General features: G+C 39.4%; 1 protein-coding gene across 6 annotated transcripts in view; it reads left to right on the top strand.

Moving 5' to 3' along the window:
* Window positions 1-18,301, top strand: part of ERC1 (ELKS/RAB6-interacting/CAST family member 1) — a 269,449-nt gene that overhangs the window by 213,002 nt on the left and 38,146 nt on the right. For all 6 annotated transcript variants that reach the window (XM_056515238.1, XM_056515211.1, XM_056515230.1 and 3 more), the window contains one exon: window positions 1,994-2,138. In XM_056515238.1, coding sequence (XP_056371213.1) covers window positions 1,994-2,138 — 145 coding nt within the window. The remainder of the gene's footprint in view (window positions 1-1,993; window positions 2,139-18,301) is intronic.

Raw genomic sequence — 18,301 nt, 5'->3', positions numbered from 1 at the left:
AGAGCAAAAGATTGCCACTACAGACCTGTCCCTTCCAGCAGAGCTGACAATGACACCTGCACTTCTCCCACCTGGAGCAGTTTATGTTTAGCCTGCTGAAGTAAAACATGCAGCTACAATGCACTTATCACAGGGTATTTCTCTTACTTTTGCTCAAACTTCACCTTGTTTCAGTTCCAGAAAACAATCAGAAAGCCACAATGGCTTTCACCCCACTTCTTCACCAGCACCCTCATCTCATAGCACTGCCACTGAAGTTTTGGCCAGTAGAAAGTTCTTTTCTAAGACACAATGGCAAAGATTTTTCAGCAGGAAAAAAAAAGTGATGGGCTGCTATCCATATCTCATTTTCCTGGCCTTGGGGTTTTCACTTAAGAAGCAGAGATGGGCAAGAAAGGATTTGATTGCAGAAGGTATATGGCTTACATGCTATTTGAGGCACCCCCAATTTCCATACCAGAGTAATGGCTCCATAGATAGAGTTACGGAGATATTCTTGGCTCTGGTCCTGAATCATCAGCAAGAATTGTGGGCTTACTATTAAAAGAATAAGTGTTTCTTTATAATCAAAACAGATTACTCTAAAGAAAGTGAAAATGACCAGAGCTCCAAGCCAGCCTGTCTTTCCCAGGATACCGATAGCTGGAAAAAAAAGCAGAGGTCATGGATCATGTTCTGTCACTTCACCCTATTGGTATTTTTCATGTTTCAGGCAGACATCCAAAATTGGATACTTTTCCATAGAGCAAAAGCAGCAGAAACAAAATGGCAATAATAACACGCCCATTATCCATCGTTCCCACACCTACAATCTTGATACTACATCTGGGAATCTGATGTGCACCTTTTCCTTTCTTGTACTCTTTGCCTCCATTAACTCACCAGAATATCTGTATTTCTTCATAAATGTATTTAGAATACTTTATGATTATCCTAAAATATCTAAAAAAATTTACCTTACAGTATTACATTTTGAAAGGGAAGCAATAATGTTTTTCTAGATGTGATCTAGGGAGGATCCAAGTTCAGTCTACACTGAATCTGTGAGATTTTTGATATGCTGGTAGTTCATTTAAAGCAAGCTAACTCTCTTGGACTGTACAAGAAACACCTGTGTAAACCCAGAGAGAAATTTCAGACACAGAAAGTCTGTTGTGTAAGTCCACTGTCCTGTCAGATGGTGAACAAGTTTGTCTGTGTAAATTCTCCTTTTCCTCTTGAAATACATGGGTTTTTCACATTTTTGAGACAGTTGCTTCGATTGGGATCCAGATGATAAACTTCTTGATATTGAGTGCTGCAGCAAAACTTTAAGTCCATTTGCAACTTTTTTTTTAGATTAAATATAGATAACAAATGTGTAGTACTTGGTACGTCTTTCATCATCACTCCTGTATGATGCCATACGTTTAAGACATCATTTTATTCCTTCTTTGCAAGATGATGAGAGGTGGGAAAAGCCAATACTACTGGGCAATAAGGCCAAGGTTTTCTTTGAAATCCTGTTGCACATCACCAGCTAAAGATGAGAATTAAGGTTGAAAGACAGAAAAGGTTGCTTTCCCTGATATAATCCTTTGGCTTCCTTTAAGAACTACTTTTTTTCAGTTAGGGTGATTGTATTCTTTCTTCTCAGCATGTATAAAATGTTTCTGAATTCTATTTGTACGAGTTTCCTGCTACAGGGAAAGAGTAGGGGAAAATGTTCAGCCAAAGTACTAATGAATAGTAGTTATTAAAAACTGAGAAGAAGAGCATAACATGTTTTTCTTACCCTGTAAGCTGCAATTTGGTGTCAGCACACTTGTTTAGGGAGAGATGTGTGGGTCTTGACTTCCTGTTCCACCAACAGACATATAGCCCTGACAAAAATATTTATTACTGCTTTTCAGAGTTGGACACTGGTACAGCATTTATGGTATATTCAAATATTTGTAGAGAAGTCCTCTGAATTTTGCAGGATAATAATATAATTTGTTTGGGTTGTTTCCAGACAAGAAGCCCTTCTTGCTGCCATTAGTGAAAAAGATGCCAATATTGCTCTGCTAGAGCTTTCATCCTCTAAGAAGAAGACTCAGGATGAAGTGGCTGCACTGAAACGAGAGAAAGACCGTCTTGTGCAACAGCTCAAGCAGCAGGTGGGTACAGGAGGGCTTGGAAAAATCTAGTTAATAATCTGATATGGAATTATCATCTTGATTTATGAAACTAATAATGTAAAATCCTGTCGTATGTAAGGGCAGAAACGACATAAATAACAATTTCAAAGGAGCTGCTGAACTCAGCATTGAGGGGAGTTTCTTTGTGTCACTGCCTGAGTATTAAATGTGTGATAGTATATATAGGAAGTTGTGAATGAAGAGAGCATTGGTTATTATCCTCTACAGGCACAAATAGTCACAGATTCAGGGAAAAGTAGTGGTACTTCTCTTGGGGGTTTGTATTTGCCTTGTTGGGGAAGAAGTCGAATTGGAAGGACCTTCGAGCTGTAGAGTTCAAATATGAATGTTACACTCCACAGTCTCTCCTGTGATTTCTGATTGTCACAGGAGCACCATGTGCCAGCCTCTAGAACAGACTCTGGGAGGTCTTGTGCTTCTGAGGAGATTGGTCCCTTCCTATTTCTGGCCTCTCCTGTTTCTAAGATCTTTTTGTGTTGGCATAACAATTAGAAAAACATGTTTCTGTTCAAGCATTTAATATTATGTTCCAGTACTGAATGCAATGTGAAAAGTACGTTGCCAGTAAAACACAGAGGAAGCAAAAGGCATCCCTGGCAGTAAGAGATTTAGGATCTGAAAAAATCTGTGTAGATTTTTCACTTCAGCACTTCTGATGGGTTTTCCTGAGTTATTCCCTTGCCACATTCCTTGTAATAGCACATATGCTGCTGCCAATCCAGTATCAACTTCTTCAGTGCCACCATTTCCATCTTCATAAAGTTTTATGTGCAGCATTTCATCTGTCAAGCAGATGATTTCTGTTGCTGTCAGACAAAAACAGGGCATTGTGATAAGGGATTTCTGTGCTTCTTCCTTAGCAAACACAAGTAGGTTATTGGCCATGTTGTTTAAGGTAATTATTTATGGTTAAATTTAAGAACAGTACTTTTGGGGGTTCTATGTAGCAGCTTCAGAATGAGCAAGAAGTGTAGGTTATAGTTTGTATTATTTACTTTTGAGCAACAATTGTAATTACTGTCACTGCTCAGCCAGGTTTTCTACTAAAGCAGGAATCAGTAGTGGTCACAGCAATATCAAGTACTTGCAATTTGTATAATTAGCATATTAACATTGGGCTTATCTGTAATGACTTAGATTTCAGATAAATAATTTCTTAAAACGTTGTAGTTCCTATTGTTATATTTCAGTGCTGATAAGTCTTAACAGTATCATAAACTCTTCCTAAAGGGACATGGCCATTTCCCTTAAGGATGCCTGTTCTAAGTGCTTTTCTGTGTATGTGTGAGATACTTAATTTCCCAAATAAATGAAAATTGCAAAGGAGATGAATTTGAAATTGTACTTGGTATCTCATTATACCAATTATGATCTTAGGTGGGAGCAATAGTCCTTTTTAAAAATAATCCATTGGGCTGTTGGAATGCCTTTGAAGATTCTGGTTCCAAAACTGCCATCAGCTATAAAGACTTGTCACTGTTTAAGATTGTTTAAGATTTTAATCTTAAAAATGATGAAGAAAGCAGAAAGTAATATCCTCAACACATCTGTGCTATGAATAGTATAAATAAAAGCTTTATGTGTAGTATAAGTATAAAGTCACAGGTATTCTCCAGTACATCCACAATCCCCAAGGCAGAATAAATATTTATGTATCAACAATCTAAACTATAAAACTTTAAAATATACCTGAGAAATATTTACGTGACCAAACAGAGATTTGACACATCCTCCCTAAGTTCTATCGTCTTGTATCCATTTTTTTTGTGTGCAGCTTTCAACACATTGATAGAAGAACTCCTCATTGCTTATTATAGGAGAGTATTACTCACCACCTCTATGAGTTGCAGAGAATCTAAAATTCCATTTATTTTCTTTCAGTGCCAGTAGTTTTGGTATGTAGTTTTTCTGAATAAATTCAAATCACAGCAACTTTGACAGCTCCAGAAATAGGAGATGGGTCAGAAGAGATGGCTGTGAGATTTTACAGGATTTTCATTACTGATGTAGTCAAGGGGAATCTCATTTTTCTATGTGCTTTGCAAATATTCTGTGTACTTGGCCCTTGCACTCCTCTTCATTTGTTCCAGGTCACCAGCCTCATATTTTCCAGCAAAAAAACTATTCTGTTTCTTCAGTTTAAGCCTTTTCTACATGGACCCTTTTCTGCATCTTGAGAACAAGGGTCCATCTGTTTGCCAGTTCCACAGAACCATGTCACCTTTCAGGAACTTCCTAAAAGTTTAGCTGTAATTCTTAAATTTACAGTAGAAATTGTGAAGGAAAAATGTTTCAGACTTGAAGATGTATTAAACACAGCTGTTCAAGGAAAGCAAGTGATGCCACAAATTAAGATATTCTGGAAGACTTTGAAAGGCAGTTGTGGAACCCAAAAAGTTTATTCAACCCTTCAGATTGGGAGTTGGGATCCTGACCTCAGTCATTCGTGTTTCAGAGCTGTTGAGCACCATGATAAGTATTTGGTATTTCAGTCCCTCCCATTCCTAGGAAATGCTTAGGCTTTGTGGTGGGAAAGCAGCTCTTTCACTTGGTGGTCAGACACAGCTGAGTTAAAGATTCCCATTTCTGCGTGCGTAGGATGCAGACAGAAATGCTGAGCAATATGGGAAGGGGTGGTTTGTGGGAAGAGTTGTGCATGCTCTGATACCAACATTGCTGAATCTCACTGCAGGCTGGGAAGAGCTTTGGATAGATTTCTTTAGGAAAGCTGTTTCCTGACTGTGCTGCAGTGGTGAGTGTGAATGGATGCAAGTGTGTAGAGTAGGACTGGGATCATGACTTTTCATTGCTTGTGCTGGTTACCATTGGCTGACTTGCTATTAATGGACCTTTCTTAGAGTGTAGAAAGGTACAACACTCACAAAACAAAAACTGTTTCAAAGGATTTCCTGTGATTTTGTTTATTTAAAAATCTCAGGGAAGACATGTAGGTTCATCAAGGGAAGGGTATCCAGAATCTGGAGGGCTCTGCTGTCATTCCTTGTGTTCTCCCCTTTCCCAGCACTGTCACGTTCCTGGTCGCTCACATGGGAAGGATACTGCTATACAAGAGAGGGAAAGGGTCCTGCCAAAGACATTTTGGTTCTTTAATTTCTCTAAGTATGTGCGTTAAAGTTTGGACGAAGAGAAGCATTTTGGAAAGAGGATATGGCATCAATGTTGTTTTAATTTAGAGTTTCTAGGCTCTGAATTGCAGGAATGTGCCTCAATATAGAGCCCATTTCCTAATGAGGCACTCGGCATTGACCAGGCTCTCCAGTAAATGCAGCTGCCTGTTTCATATTGGTTGTCAGGCTGGATGAGGGATTTCCTCTGTCATCAGACAGGCAGGGCCATTGAAGGGCGAGGGTCACCAGCTAATGTGGTCCCAATTTATTCCTTGCAGGGCACTGTGTCTGTGTGGGTAGCTGATGGAGAGGCAGTGGCTGGGAGCTGCTGCTCTGGAGGGGCCGGGCTGATGCAAGAGCCGCGGGCTGGAATTGTGTAACCAGGTCCAGATGTGGCGCAGAGAGGGCCCCACCAGGGTGTCACACCGGCCTGGCAGGGACCCAGGGAGCTTTGGCCTGCTGGTGGAGCACAGCCACTGCTCAGCTGTTTAGGAAATAGCCTGCTTGCTATTTATCCCTTTCCTCGTCAAGCTAAGTTTTAATATCGGCTTCTATTTATTGCAACAGAGCAAAGCACCACTCCACAGTTCTGAGTGGTAAAGGGAAGGCACATCTGAAGGGCTGAGGTTTTCCTGTATGTGGGCTTTGGGTCTTAAAAAGCTGGAATTTTCTGCTAGGAGCTGTGTGTAGCAAAGATTGTCATTTTCTGTGTTTGTACAGGGTGCATGTAGCCCAGTGGGTGCCTGACTTGACCAGCATCTCTGTCACTGCCATGCCATAAATGTCAAGTAATGATGTTAAGATTTTTAGAAGGCTCAGAACAGCATTAGTGTTTTCTGACAGCCTGGAGTATTATTCAAATTAATTGTTTGTAAGTAGCCATATTCACTTGTATTCTTATATAATGTTTCATTATTTTTATTATAGCAGGGTTACTAGGCATTAGCTTGACTCAGTGTTACTATGACAGGATCTCAATGTTTTCATTTCAAGTCATGTGACTTCAGGTTAGATTAATACTACATATGCTTTATTATGCTGTCTGTGCCTAAATAAAAGTTATTTTCAGATCAGTCCCTCAGTCTTTTAAGAACATGTTGAGTTTTCATTCTATACTTCAGCGTGCTCAGAGAACCACCCAGCTTAAGCTTTCTCCATGTGTTGCATAAACATTCATTTTCTTCTGTCATGCAAACTGCTAATGAAAAATAGTGCACAGTATGGCCTCAGTAGAGAGCTCTCTGAAACTGAGTTGATTCATCCAGGTCGACCTGTAGTTTGTTCTTAAAGACTTTAAGTGAAGGAAACCTTCAGTCCTTGGAAGTCTTTTTTATACCTTATCTGTCTTTATCATTATATGTAATGTGCCCTACTGCAATTTAAGCTCATTACTGTTTTTCTCTATTAGGGGCATAGAAACAAAAATATTTACTACCTGTCTTGTTCTTGCTGTAGACACTCTTGCTGTTCACTCAAAAAGAGCTCCTTTCTATTTCAAATAAAGGGAGATAAGAAACCCCATGCTATTGTAAGTGTGAGTTTTGTAGTCAGCCTTGCCATTCAGAGGAGTCTTTAATACTTGCTGTTCCCTTCTGTTTCTATATCCTCATCAAGATTGTGCCTTCCTCTGTGGGCCAGCATGATTTTGAGGGGAGTGTTATTTAACATTCCCACAAATGGAGAGGAATTATTTGGCAAATAACTAATAATTGGCTGGTAATAATAGTATTGATGCAATATTGAATATACATTTCATATAAGCAAGCAAGTACCAAAGGTGTTTTTTCTGTTCTACTTTGTGCCTCTTGTGAGATTTTGACTGGCTTTCTTTATGAGGCCAAGTTACTGCAAAGACGAGTTTCCCAAGTAAATGTGGTTCATGGGATCATGAGAAAAAGGAAAGAACTGTAGATTCCAGAGTAGCTTCTCACCCCAAAAATTACATTTTTCCACTGTTACTTGTTTCCCTGGAAACTCTGCACACTGACACCTGACACTCCTCCGCTGTGAACTTTTCCAAGCTGAAGTTCCACTGGCTGGAGTAATTTCTGTTTATAACAAGAAAATGTAAAACAGGTCCAAAGGAGACCCACAGGCAAATGTTTTCCTCTTGCTGCTGTGGAGCTGTATCAGCATGACCACACTTCTGGCAGTTTCACTTACCACCCTGCCCAATGAAATAATACAGATTGTGAGGGCGTGCAGTTTGTCTTTGCTTTACCTTAGCTGCCCTGATTTGAAACTGTCTGATGAGAGTGATTACCCTGTTAGCAAGCAAATTTCTTCTTCAGGTGGCATGGATACAATCACTGCAGGTAATTGCTCAATCTGGTGCTGTTTTGTGACAAAACCCTTGTTGTTCTCTGAAAAGTTCCAGCAGTCTGGATGTTCCTTCAGTGAGGGGAGACATCTCTCAAACCACTGTCAGAAGGGAGCTTAGGAAGTCTAGGAAATATGTATGTAAGTTGTCTGAGTGTTGTGGTGGTGACTTCTTTATAGATGAGGAAGAAGAGTTAATATTTGAAATGAGTGATGAGATTCAGGGCACTTGGATCCATCTTTGTTTATTGCTCTCTTTACCACAGTACCCATGTACTTGCACTGGCAAGGCTGCAAATAGATGTAAAAGTGGGGGAAGAAGACTTTTGTGATAAGAAAGTTTAGAACAGGCACAGGAGTTGGAGGGTGCCATGTCAGAGGTTTCTTCATGAACTGGCCAGAACAGAAGGTACTCAGAGTTCTGGTGTTCTCTGAATGCCAGGTTAACCAATTGGAAGCAGGAACAAACAGATTAATGTACTTTGACAGAATTTTTTTTGAGGAATAGCGAAGCAATTCAAGAACTATCATCACTTGCTGTGGACTTATTACATGCACAGTGCAGTCTCAGCCTCAGCTATCCACTGCATGATGTGTAGAGTCAAAGTAAAGTCACCTTTCTCAGGTTCTTGTACCACCAGTTGTCTGGAGGGTCGCTTTCAGCTTTTCAATTACTGCCTTTCATACACAAAGGTGCCAAAATATGTAGTTCTTATACTGTATTCTTAGTTCTGCTGGCAGTATAGCTGGCATACATGTGAGCAGGCAGGAGTGGGGGAAATCAGTCTGTACACTTCCTATTCAGGAAGCTGTTGGACTAGAAACAGAAGAAACTTCTGGCTGAAGTTAATATATATCCACTAATTGGCCCTCATCAAGCATTGCCAGCTGTCAAGTTTAAGCATCGTGGCTTTTGTCGAAGGCCTGTAATGCACCCAGATTATCAATCACAGCCCTGCTTGTTTTGCCAGGCTTTGCTCCTCAGCAATTGTTTCTGTCAAGGGGGAAGTCTCTGCCAGGAGCAGACCCCAGCACCCTGACAGCAGCGAGCAGGCACAGAAAGCAAGGCTCTGTCATGCCCTTGAGCACTGTTTCCTGGGGCACAGCACTAGGAGCCCTCACAGATTAAAAGAAAGCACCTTCTCCCTGCCATGTGTTCCAGACTTTTTTCCCATCATTTTTAAGCATCTATTAGCACAGTAACAGCACTCAGTGCAGCGTCAGCAGTCTTTTCTGGGGCAGCATTTCATCTTTCCCTGGTATTACTTACACTCTTTCCCCTCTCCCTCCTCCTTTACCTTCACCCTTTGCCTCTTGCATGACTAAATTAAAATGTATGTTCAAGGCTGTGGCTGGCTGCATGATGCCAGGGAAGGGAACCTGCTGGAACCATGTGAGTGCATCTTCCTGGGCCTCTGGCAGCCCTGTCTGCTTCCTGTTTGTGCCTTCAGCCCATGCCACAGCCTGGAGGTTTTAGGGTATACCTGTGTAGGTTTGCTGGAAGAGGAAGGTGCTTTGCCTCACTGAGAGAGAGGGCTTTAAGATTTATAGAGGTATTGTGGAACTCAGGTGACAATACAGCACTTGGTACCCTTTCTATCTAGACATTTGTAAAATTTTTTTAAATACTATAAGGACTAATATTTCCCAAGTTTAAGTTCAGGTTTCAAAAACCTGTTTCATTCCATTAGAAATGTTCCACCATTTACTGCATATATTGAGATTTTCATTTTCTAGTTCTACAACTTTTTAATGGACTAAAAATTTGCACAAATAAATTTAAATTAAGTGGATAATCGCCAACAGCATTTACTGCCACATATACAGTAGCTCTCATATAAGGCTTATGAACTCCTATAAGAATTTATTTAAGCAACATTGCCTCTGTAGAAAATCAGGATTGCTGGACAAGTCTAGGTTAGCAGTTGAGAGATCCTGTAAGTGACCAACTTGATAGTGCTGGATATCAGGAAAGATTGTTAGGCCTCCCTTGTGAGAACCAGGCTTGTTAGCACTAAGAGAATTAAAGAAGTTAGCATTAAAGAGGTGAGGATGCTCACTGAGCTTGGGCTTCCTCAGAAGATTGCATTAGAAGATCTAATTTGGGCCTTAAAGGTCTGTGAATAGGAGTGCTGGACATTGGTGCAATGTAAAAATGGTCACTGTCATTTGACATCACTGTTGTTCCATATAGTGGTTTCCTGTAGTTATTGTGGCCCAAACCACCAGTCTGATACACATTGGTTTGCACTTAAATAAAGAGAGCTTATTAAACCAGCTCTCTATGATACATACATTCAACAGAATTATTTATGGAATTCATTCTGTCTCTCTGCTACAAATATTATGTTGAACACAGTTCCTAACAGTATTTGTCTAAGCTGATGAGTCATGAGATAAAGTCTCAGAAAGAGTGGTTTAGAACAGCTCAGGATTGCACATGGTCATTCATTCAAGGAATACAATTATGGGTACATCTTTTGCTTAACTTCATGGTTTGTGGGGTAGCTGGGAAGGACCCATGCACAACTGCTCCTGATTGTTGTCCAGGGCAGGATGTGCCTCAGGGGTAAAATATTTGAGACTTTCCAACCACTGGTCCTTGTGGCTGGGCTGGTTTGACATCACTCTTGGAATTTGAATTGACAATGTCTGAAGGATGACCAGAAAATACAGTGAGTTTACAATTACACTTAAACTGTATCATGTAGACCCATTGTTCAGGAAGATTTTGAATTGCTTGCTTGAACTTGGTGAAGATGGGTGTATAATCATCCTTACAGCTATTTGTTTTCCTTCAGCTATTCATCCATTTCATTTCATTTCATGGGTGCAGGTTTTTCTGTACTAAATGATTCCTGTTCATCTGGGCAATTTTACCTGACAGTGACAATTGTCCAGGAGACACATTTTACCCAATCAGCATTCAAAATGTGCTGACTTGGTACATTATGCTTATCTCTTCCTGTATTTAATGGTATTATTCTTCAGGGAACATGCAACACACTGAATGGTTTCATACTAAAGCTATAAAGTAAAACTTTATTTGTGGTTACTTCTCTTTGGATGTAAAGCCTAACAAATCTGTGACATTACCAACCAGCTTGTGTAAAAAACAATTCACGCATTGGTAGTTAAAGCCTAGTGGCAGAAAGCTGAAAGGCACTTTTCCAGCTTTAGTATTGGTTTTAATTTGTGTAAGACCTGTAACTGGTGAGGTGATAGATGATTCAAGGTGTGTTCCAAAAACATGTAAGGAGAAGGTGAGGTCAAAGATACGAGGTGACTGATTGGGTTCATAAACTAAATATGTAGAAGGTTGCAAGTAGATTACAGATTAACAGTTGTATGACATAATGTGTTAGTGATGTGTTCTTTACTTGAAGGAGGAATGAATGATGGAAAGAATTGTACACCTAGAATATGCAATGAAAATTAATGATCTAAAAGATAGAATATATTGCATATTTGTGATTTGGTGTGTTATTTTGGGAGTAACATAATAAATCACTGCTTTTTTTTGTTTTATCCCCCCCCCCTTGGAAAGAGAGAAATGCAACTGCGAAAGAGAATTTTAATCCCCACCATCTTAAAAATTGATAATGGAAAAAATTTAGTCTTAACTGCATAGAATGAACTTCAGCAAACAGTGAACTGTTGATGAACAGTGATCTCAGGTATTTTTGAGCTTATACACTGAAATATCTCTCAGTCTACAGATCCTTTTTCTTATCCACTGTATTAAGCTCATTAAATTCTGAAAATAATTTCCCTTTTTGAAAATGTCAGATTGGGCCTAGTCAAATGAATAGGTAAAGCAGTGGAAAACAGAGGTTTCATCTTGCAGTTGGAAATGTAAGATGCTGTTAGTTAGGACTAGTTTCTTGATAATAATCCTTCATTAAGTTGTAGAAATTGATACGACAGTGTATCAGGTTTGTCAAACTGAGACGCAGATTTATGAAATTGGACATCAGTTACTTGTGATAGCTTCTGCAAAGAGTGGTGCTGGTGGCTACAGATTGCCCTCAAATTCATGGTGTTCTGAAGAATCCAAGTTTTTAAAATACTGCTTATTCATGTTTAGGTTCAGAACCAATGATACATTTACTCCTTAGTAAGTACGTGCTGTTTTCTACTGCCCTTTTCTAATTTGAGCAGAGAAGAGGTGTGCAGGTTTTCCCTGGAGGTCATTTATGCAAGTCATTTACCTTTGCAATTACATGTTGTAGAATTTTAGATTATCAGCAGTATAGGTGAATGTTAGTCTCTCAAGTTTTGTAAAGCTCTGCTCCCCAAATATAAGTTAAACTCTCATCCCAGGACTGGTGCCTGGAGGAAGCAGTGGTCTTTTATGTGGAATACAGCCCTGATTAAGGGTAGCCATTTTATTAGAGCTTTTGTTCTCTTTATTTGAGTACAATTTTACAGTCACAGAACCCAGTCCTTTGTTCTCTTTCTGTTTGTTTACCACCAATGCCTGTCTGTCTTAGTATGAATACAAATATTTCCTGTAGCTGAGTAAACAAAAAATAGAGGGAGGTCTCACAGCTGACTCCAGGCAAGTTTTTACTCAGGGTTTGAACAACTGATGTATCTCTTGTTTTGCAGTGGATTTTTGTTTGGGGTGGGAAACTTACCATTTTTAAATGTTCTGTTTCACTATTATACCACTCTTAATCCTTTTAATAGTTCAGAAGTTGCTCTTCTCACTGGTTTCATCTTAAACGAAACTTTGCCATAATTTATGATACCAAGCCAGTGTGCCCTCCATCTCCTAAACACCAGTAGATGCAGCCTTGGCTTTCCTCCTTTATTACAGCTAGCAACCCAAACCTCTGCCAACTGCTGACAGTAATGGTGTTGAAAAAATAATAAAAGCAATATAGTGATCCTTAAGAACACACACACTCACAGGCTGTTTGAAACTTGGAAGCCTGCTTGAGTTTATTTGCTCTCTGGAAGTATTAAGGAATGTACCTTCTCAGTTTAGTTTTTCCCTGATTTTTATTTTTCCCTAAGGGAAAATACATTTACTTATATATACAGATCTTCTATCATCTTTCACGTGTCTTCTTTATCTCATATGGAGGCATCCAAGAGCTATATTCTTCTGCACTAAAAAAATGAATAATTCACAGATTTGGTGGGAAGGATCCACAGACAGGGAAGTGCAGACTAAGACTAATTCCTTATTTTCCTAGACCTTTTCATCACTATCAGATTACTAAAAGATTTTTCTCTTCCCCCCCTTTCCTGATTACCAAAACCAGCTAGTCCTTCTCCACTGTCAGCCAGAAAGCTGGTTTGTGATATAAAGAGGGCCTAAAAATATGAAAGTTTCCTTGTTTCCTCTTCTAATTGCAAATCAATCAGTCAAGGTTGCTCTTGTACTTCTATTAATTCTTTTCTGTTTCTTCCTCTGCTTTGTCAGTGCTCTTTAACATGTGGAATCACCTATCTTAAGTTTAATGACTTAGCAGTAAAAGGATTGTTAAGAAAAACTCACCGGAGGTGTGACAGGCTTTTCTCATCTTGTTCCACTGATCTTTTTCTTTTAGTGGTCCTGTAGCAGAGAGAATTCTCTAAGAATTTTTTTCTAAGCTTTACAGAGTGCTTTATTGGCCCCATTGTGTGGGCCTCTACTCATATGTAATGGCATCATATAATGTAAATCACAGAAAGAAAACAGATTAGGAATAGAGCAGGCAAAGACAGGAATACTGGAATGCAGACACCTTAGAGAAATCTGGCCAAACTGGCACATCTCTACATATAGTGTGCCATGAATTTTGTAGAGAATTTCATTCCTTGGTAAGAATAATTTTGGCACAAATACAGCAGAAAAAGTGAATGTTTTTTCAGTTTCTCTAGCTTACCACCTAAGCTGTGATGCAGATTTAATAGGGAAAATCAACCCCTGGTGGAATAACAAGAAAAAAGCAAAAGGGAAGCGTTGGTTTGTTGTGGTTCCCCTGGCTGTGTGCTGTGTGCAGGAGCAGAGGGAGGGACAGGAACCATCTGCAGGAATCCTCTCTGCAGGCCAGCTCAGGGACAGTGAGGATGGGCAGGAGCCCTGTGTGTGCAGACCACACCACACACAGTGTGGACAGACAGGAATGCAGTGTCTCTGTGCTTGCGTGGCTGTGCAGGCAGGGCGCTTCTGGGTGCCTGTCAATCCTAATAATTGGCCGTACAGAAAAAATTCTTAACTTGTATTTAGTTTGAGGTAGCAAAGCTCTGCTGGTTGTCAAAGGAAGTGCCCTTTCAACTCTTCCCTCCAGCAGTTACCATGCAGGATTTTGCGTGGATTCAAAGATGAAAGCAAGGCACAAAAAGAATAATACTAGGTTTCTTCTTTTACATGCAGCAGCTTTTAAAATTAATTTCAGAACAAGCGCAAATAGTCTTGAGATTTCGTTGTGTGTTTTTTTTTTTAAAGTTGCTATCAACACTGTTTATATCATGTAGACACAGATCCATTCGTGTATACACCCAGAGCTGGGTTCTGGGCAGTCACAGACAGTCTGTGCTGGGATGATACTGAGCAGCTCACATCACTTTAGCATCTAGGAATTTGTATCTGTACATAACTCCTTTTTTTGCCAAGAACAGCATGTATAGAGGGGAGGGGGTTTTGCTCTTAACAACTCTTTGAAGCTGCAGGCAAATGCAGTTGAAGTGGTGAGTCACATAACAATAAAAATATGTAACAATAAAAGGTCTGTGGTCAAAACACTGGCATATACTTTCCAAAATGAAAAATTGCTGGATAAAAGAGTGCTTTTACTATATTTATTGTAACAACACAGTCACAATAGACAAAGATTGGAAGAGTTCCAAATCACTTCAGCTAAGAAAGGTGTATGTAGATACACATGAGCAGATGGCCTACAAATGATTTTGTTGAGCCACGGGATCATGACTAGCTTTTAAGATTTTGCAGTAGGATGCATCTTGTATGTAAATTCCTATATGAGCTTTGCCAGTTGGGGTTCATAGATACCACTGGACGGAGAAATGTTCTTGTTTCAGACCAGGAGAAAGAGTGAGACAAAAGCAGAGTGACTGAAATGGTCATGTTAGACAGACAGCTTTGTGAAGTTGAGCATATGCAAGTGGATTTATTTTGGAAAGGAGAACCAAATAGAATAACAGAGAGAAGGGGGACAGAGTAAGGTAGTTGAGGGTAAGATGAGCAGGGTGTGGAGTGAAGCAGAAGTGAAAAGGGAAGGAGAAATTTCAGGCAAATAGTGATAACAAAACAGGAGTCCCGTCAACAATGTCAAGCAAAATTTTTTCTGTATTTGATAGAAATATTTGTCTGTTCTATAGGAAATAACATGGGTAATTTAGGGGGTTTGCATTCAGATTTTGTACAAATTTTGTTAGAGTAATCTTATCTGTAGTGCTTAGTGTTTTAAATTGCACAATTTAAAGTAATTACAAGATCAGTGAAATGTTGATCTGTATTTCAACTTTAGTATAACCCAAGATACATTTTAGATTTTGCTGTGTAAAAGATGTTACCAGTCTATCAAAGTTTTTTGGAAGACTTTATGCTCCAAAGTACATTTCAACTTGTTTTTCTCACTGCTTTTTTGTCTTGTTTTTGTATTATTCTGTAAAACATAAGATTAAATTTTTAGTTTGGACCCACAAAAGAGACATTGAGAGGGGAAAAATGAGCAAGGGGGAAAGTACAGAAGTTAGAAGTTTTCAACAGTTTGATTAATGAGGACCATGGCAAAGATTGGTATTTCCTTTTGCATTGTTTTAGAAATAGCATTTCACTTTTTTCTTAAAATGAGTTGTCTTTGGTGGTGAGTATCAAAGTAGATCAGAGAGACAATGAACTGTATCTATTAAATATTCAGCAGGCACATGAGCTAATCATGAGAACCTTGCTTGCTGCTGATCACTTGAGCTTTTGTAGCAGGTCAGTCTCCCAGAATCCAAAAGCAAGGCACGTACCAAAAAATTCCACTTCTGTGTAGCATTTAGTGCAAGGGTATCTTGAGAGTCTACATCCAGACTCTTACAATTCCAACAAAATGTGTTCATTTGGACTCCAAAGAAGAGCTGAAATGACAGTGCCATCCATCTGCTTAGCTGTGCTGTGATTCCTACCCAGTAACTTTTCAATTTATTGACCATTTGCAACCAAATTTGACAGAGGAAAAGAAGTCTCAAAGATTTTGTAATTTACAAACTTAATTAACATCCACAGCTGGGTAGAGGTGAAAAGAGCCCAAAGTCAAGCTCCCACACAGGGGAAGGCAAGGAGAACTGAGTGTGCTGTATTTTGTTTGGCTGTAGCACACACATATGGCTGGCTGTTCAGAACATACATACTTTCACACTGGTCCCAGCTGACTCTTGCCTGGAGACACCACGGGGGAGGCAGGCTGCTGGAGGAGATTGTTACAGGGTTGAAGGCCATGCTTGGAAGATGGAGAATGCAAATCCAAACCACGCAGGTTTCATTATAAAAGGGGTGGTAAAGTGGACTCACATGCTCTTCAAGGGTAGCCATGCTGCCTACAAAATAAATCACTTCTTTACTGATCAAAGAGGTAGTGAAGACAGCACAATAGTCTGATAGTGGATGTGGCAGCATAATTTAACAAAAAAAAACCAGTTGTTAAGCTAATTTAAATCAATTAGTCTTTTCTGTTTTAAGGGCGTGTAGCAGCACTAAAGGTATTGATCTTATATTCTCTTCTGCAGCAAGACCCTTCTTTTCCATGGCATGGAATCAAAATCAGATTTGCCCTAACAAACTGCACCACAGGGCAGGCTTATAACCCCAAAAATATCTGCTTATTTTAAACCTAGAGGTTTTATCTGCTCAAAACTGGAATGTGAACATAACCAGTTCTCTTACTTTGCCTTAAGAATTGAAACAGCAGCTGAGTTTGTTTGCTGTTCTGTCTTCAGATCAATTTCAGTCTATTATTTCTTGGGTGTTGTGATGTGTGAGACATCCACACAAAGGATTCTTTGAGGATGTTGTTGTGAGTTGCCATTTGTCCTGTTGATCCTACCTGAATGTAGATTCTTGATGCATAACCCACCCATTCTCTACAAATTAGTTTTACTGTATGGTTGTAAATGTCCTCAGACTGCAGCCCTTGCTCAGACATCTTTGAGATACAGGAAGGCACATCTTCATGGTATTTCTGCCTAAGACTCTTACCTGCAGTGGAAAGATGCTAAAGAAATAACATACTTGTCTTGCTCCTGAGTAGTTAACCATGAGAGGAGGTATTTTTTATTTTTAGTTTCCTTTCAAACCTGTGACTGGGCAGGTTCCAGCTTTTGTGGAACAAGTAATTGAGAAAGGCATTTCTATTAGCACTGATCTTAAACACATCTTGAGGTATCTCTGAAGAAAGTAAAAGACAGCTAAAGGAACATATACTGTAATGATTGTATGGTGTAATATAAATGCAGATCTGATTTGAATTTTTTGTGTGTCACTGGTTTTCTTCATACAGGAATCAGAGCAATAGATTTCAAAAAATTTTGTGACTGGGCAATTCCATGGTTAGTTTGTTCATCTCCTAAGGATCTAAGTTCCAAGAGACACATTCCTGTACAGGGAAAATTCCAGTTCCAAGTTTATTTTTAATCCCCTCCACATATGTCTATATCTAGATGATCTGCCTCCTTTAGTTTAGTTCAAAGGCTTGGAGAGGTATGAATTCTTCAGGATGAAGCTTCTCAATAATTATCACATGTGGGGAGATAAACAGGAAAATGACATCTTTAAACACAGAAATTAGCTGGACTGATAAAGTCTTTCACTTTATAATGTAATATTGTTGGATTGTTGGAACATTGCCAGCAGACAATGCAGAAGGAAGCATCTCAGGTAAAACTGTGTTAAATCCTGCAAGCTTTGACAAACCCCAGCCTCTGCACATGCTCTTTGCTGAGCTCACAAAAACACAGGCTCCAGCATGTACAAAAACATAGTAACAGGAATGGGTTTCATGTCTATGCAGTCAAAATCTATGCTGGTTTGCTGCTAATGGAGAAATCTCAGTTGCTAATCTTAAACATAGCCAAAAGGAAAGCCAAACCTAACTGATGATATGTCTTTTAAACCTTACAAACAAAGATGGCAGCTGAGCCATCAGTGTGCCTTCTCTTCACAAATTTGAGAAATGTTTTCCATTTCATTAAGTGTCATGAATGGGAAGGGGGCACAGAATTAAATAGTTAAACAATCTTTCAGTGTCCTAATGCTCCAGGTAGGTATAGACTCAAGGTAGTGTATTTAAAGTAGGTGTAAATACACTCAGGGTAGCTATGCAGGCATCATATTCAAATAACAAGCAATAACAAGGATTATTCTGTCTGTTTCTGACAGCCAGATTCCAGCAGGGAGCTGGCTGGACACTAACAGGGATTATGGCTCACTGCAGGTTTCTAACAAGTAGAGAAGAACTGAAAGCCTTCACAAGTGCATAATTCTCAGAGATACTGAATTCAGCCCATACTTCCAAAGAAAAGTCTGAGTTTTCTATTCTATTTCTATGTTATTAGTGACAAAAATATTTCTAAACATTCTAAACATCTGTTGCTTTTGCATGTGCTTCCAGTGAAAGATTCAACTCAGATTAAAATGGGATAACTCCTTTAATGCACTGACACACTGCCTCCACC

Source organism: Oenanthe melanoleuca, chromosome 1A (genome assembly GCF_029582105.1).
Source record: "Oenanthe melanoleuca isolate GR-GAL-2019-014 chromosome 1A, OMel1.0, whole genome shotgun sequence".
NCBI lineage: Eukaryota > Metazoa > Chordata > Aves > Passeriformes > Muscicapidae > Oenanthe > Oenanthe melanoleuca.
Note: the sequence above shows the minus strand (reverse complement) of the source record. Positions and strands in the feature narration are given on the sequence as shown.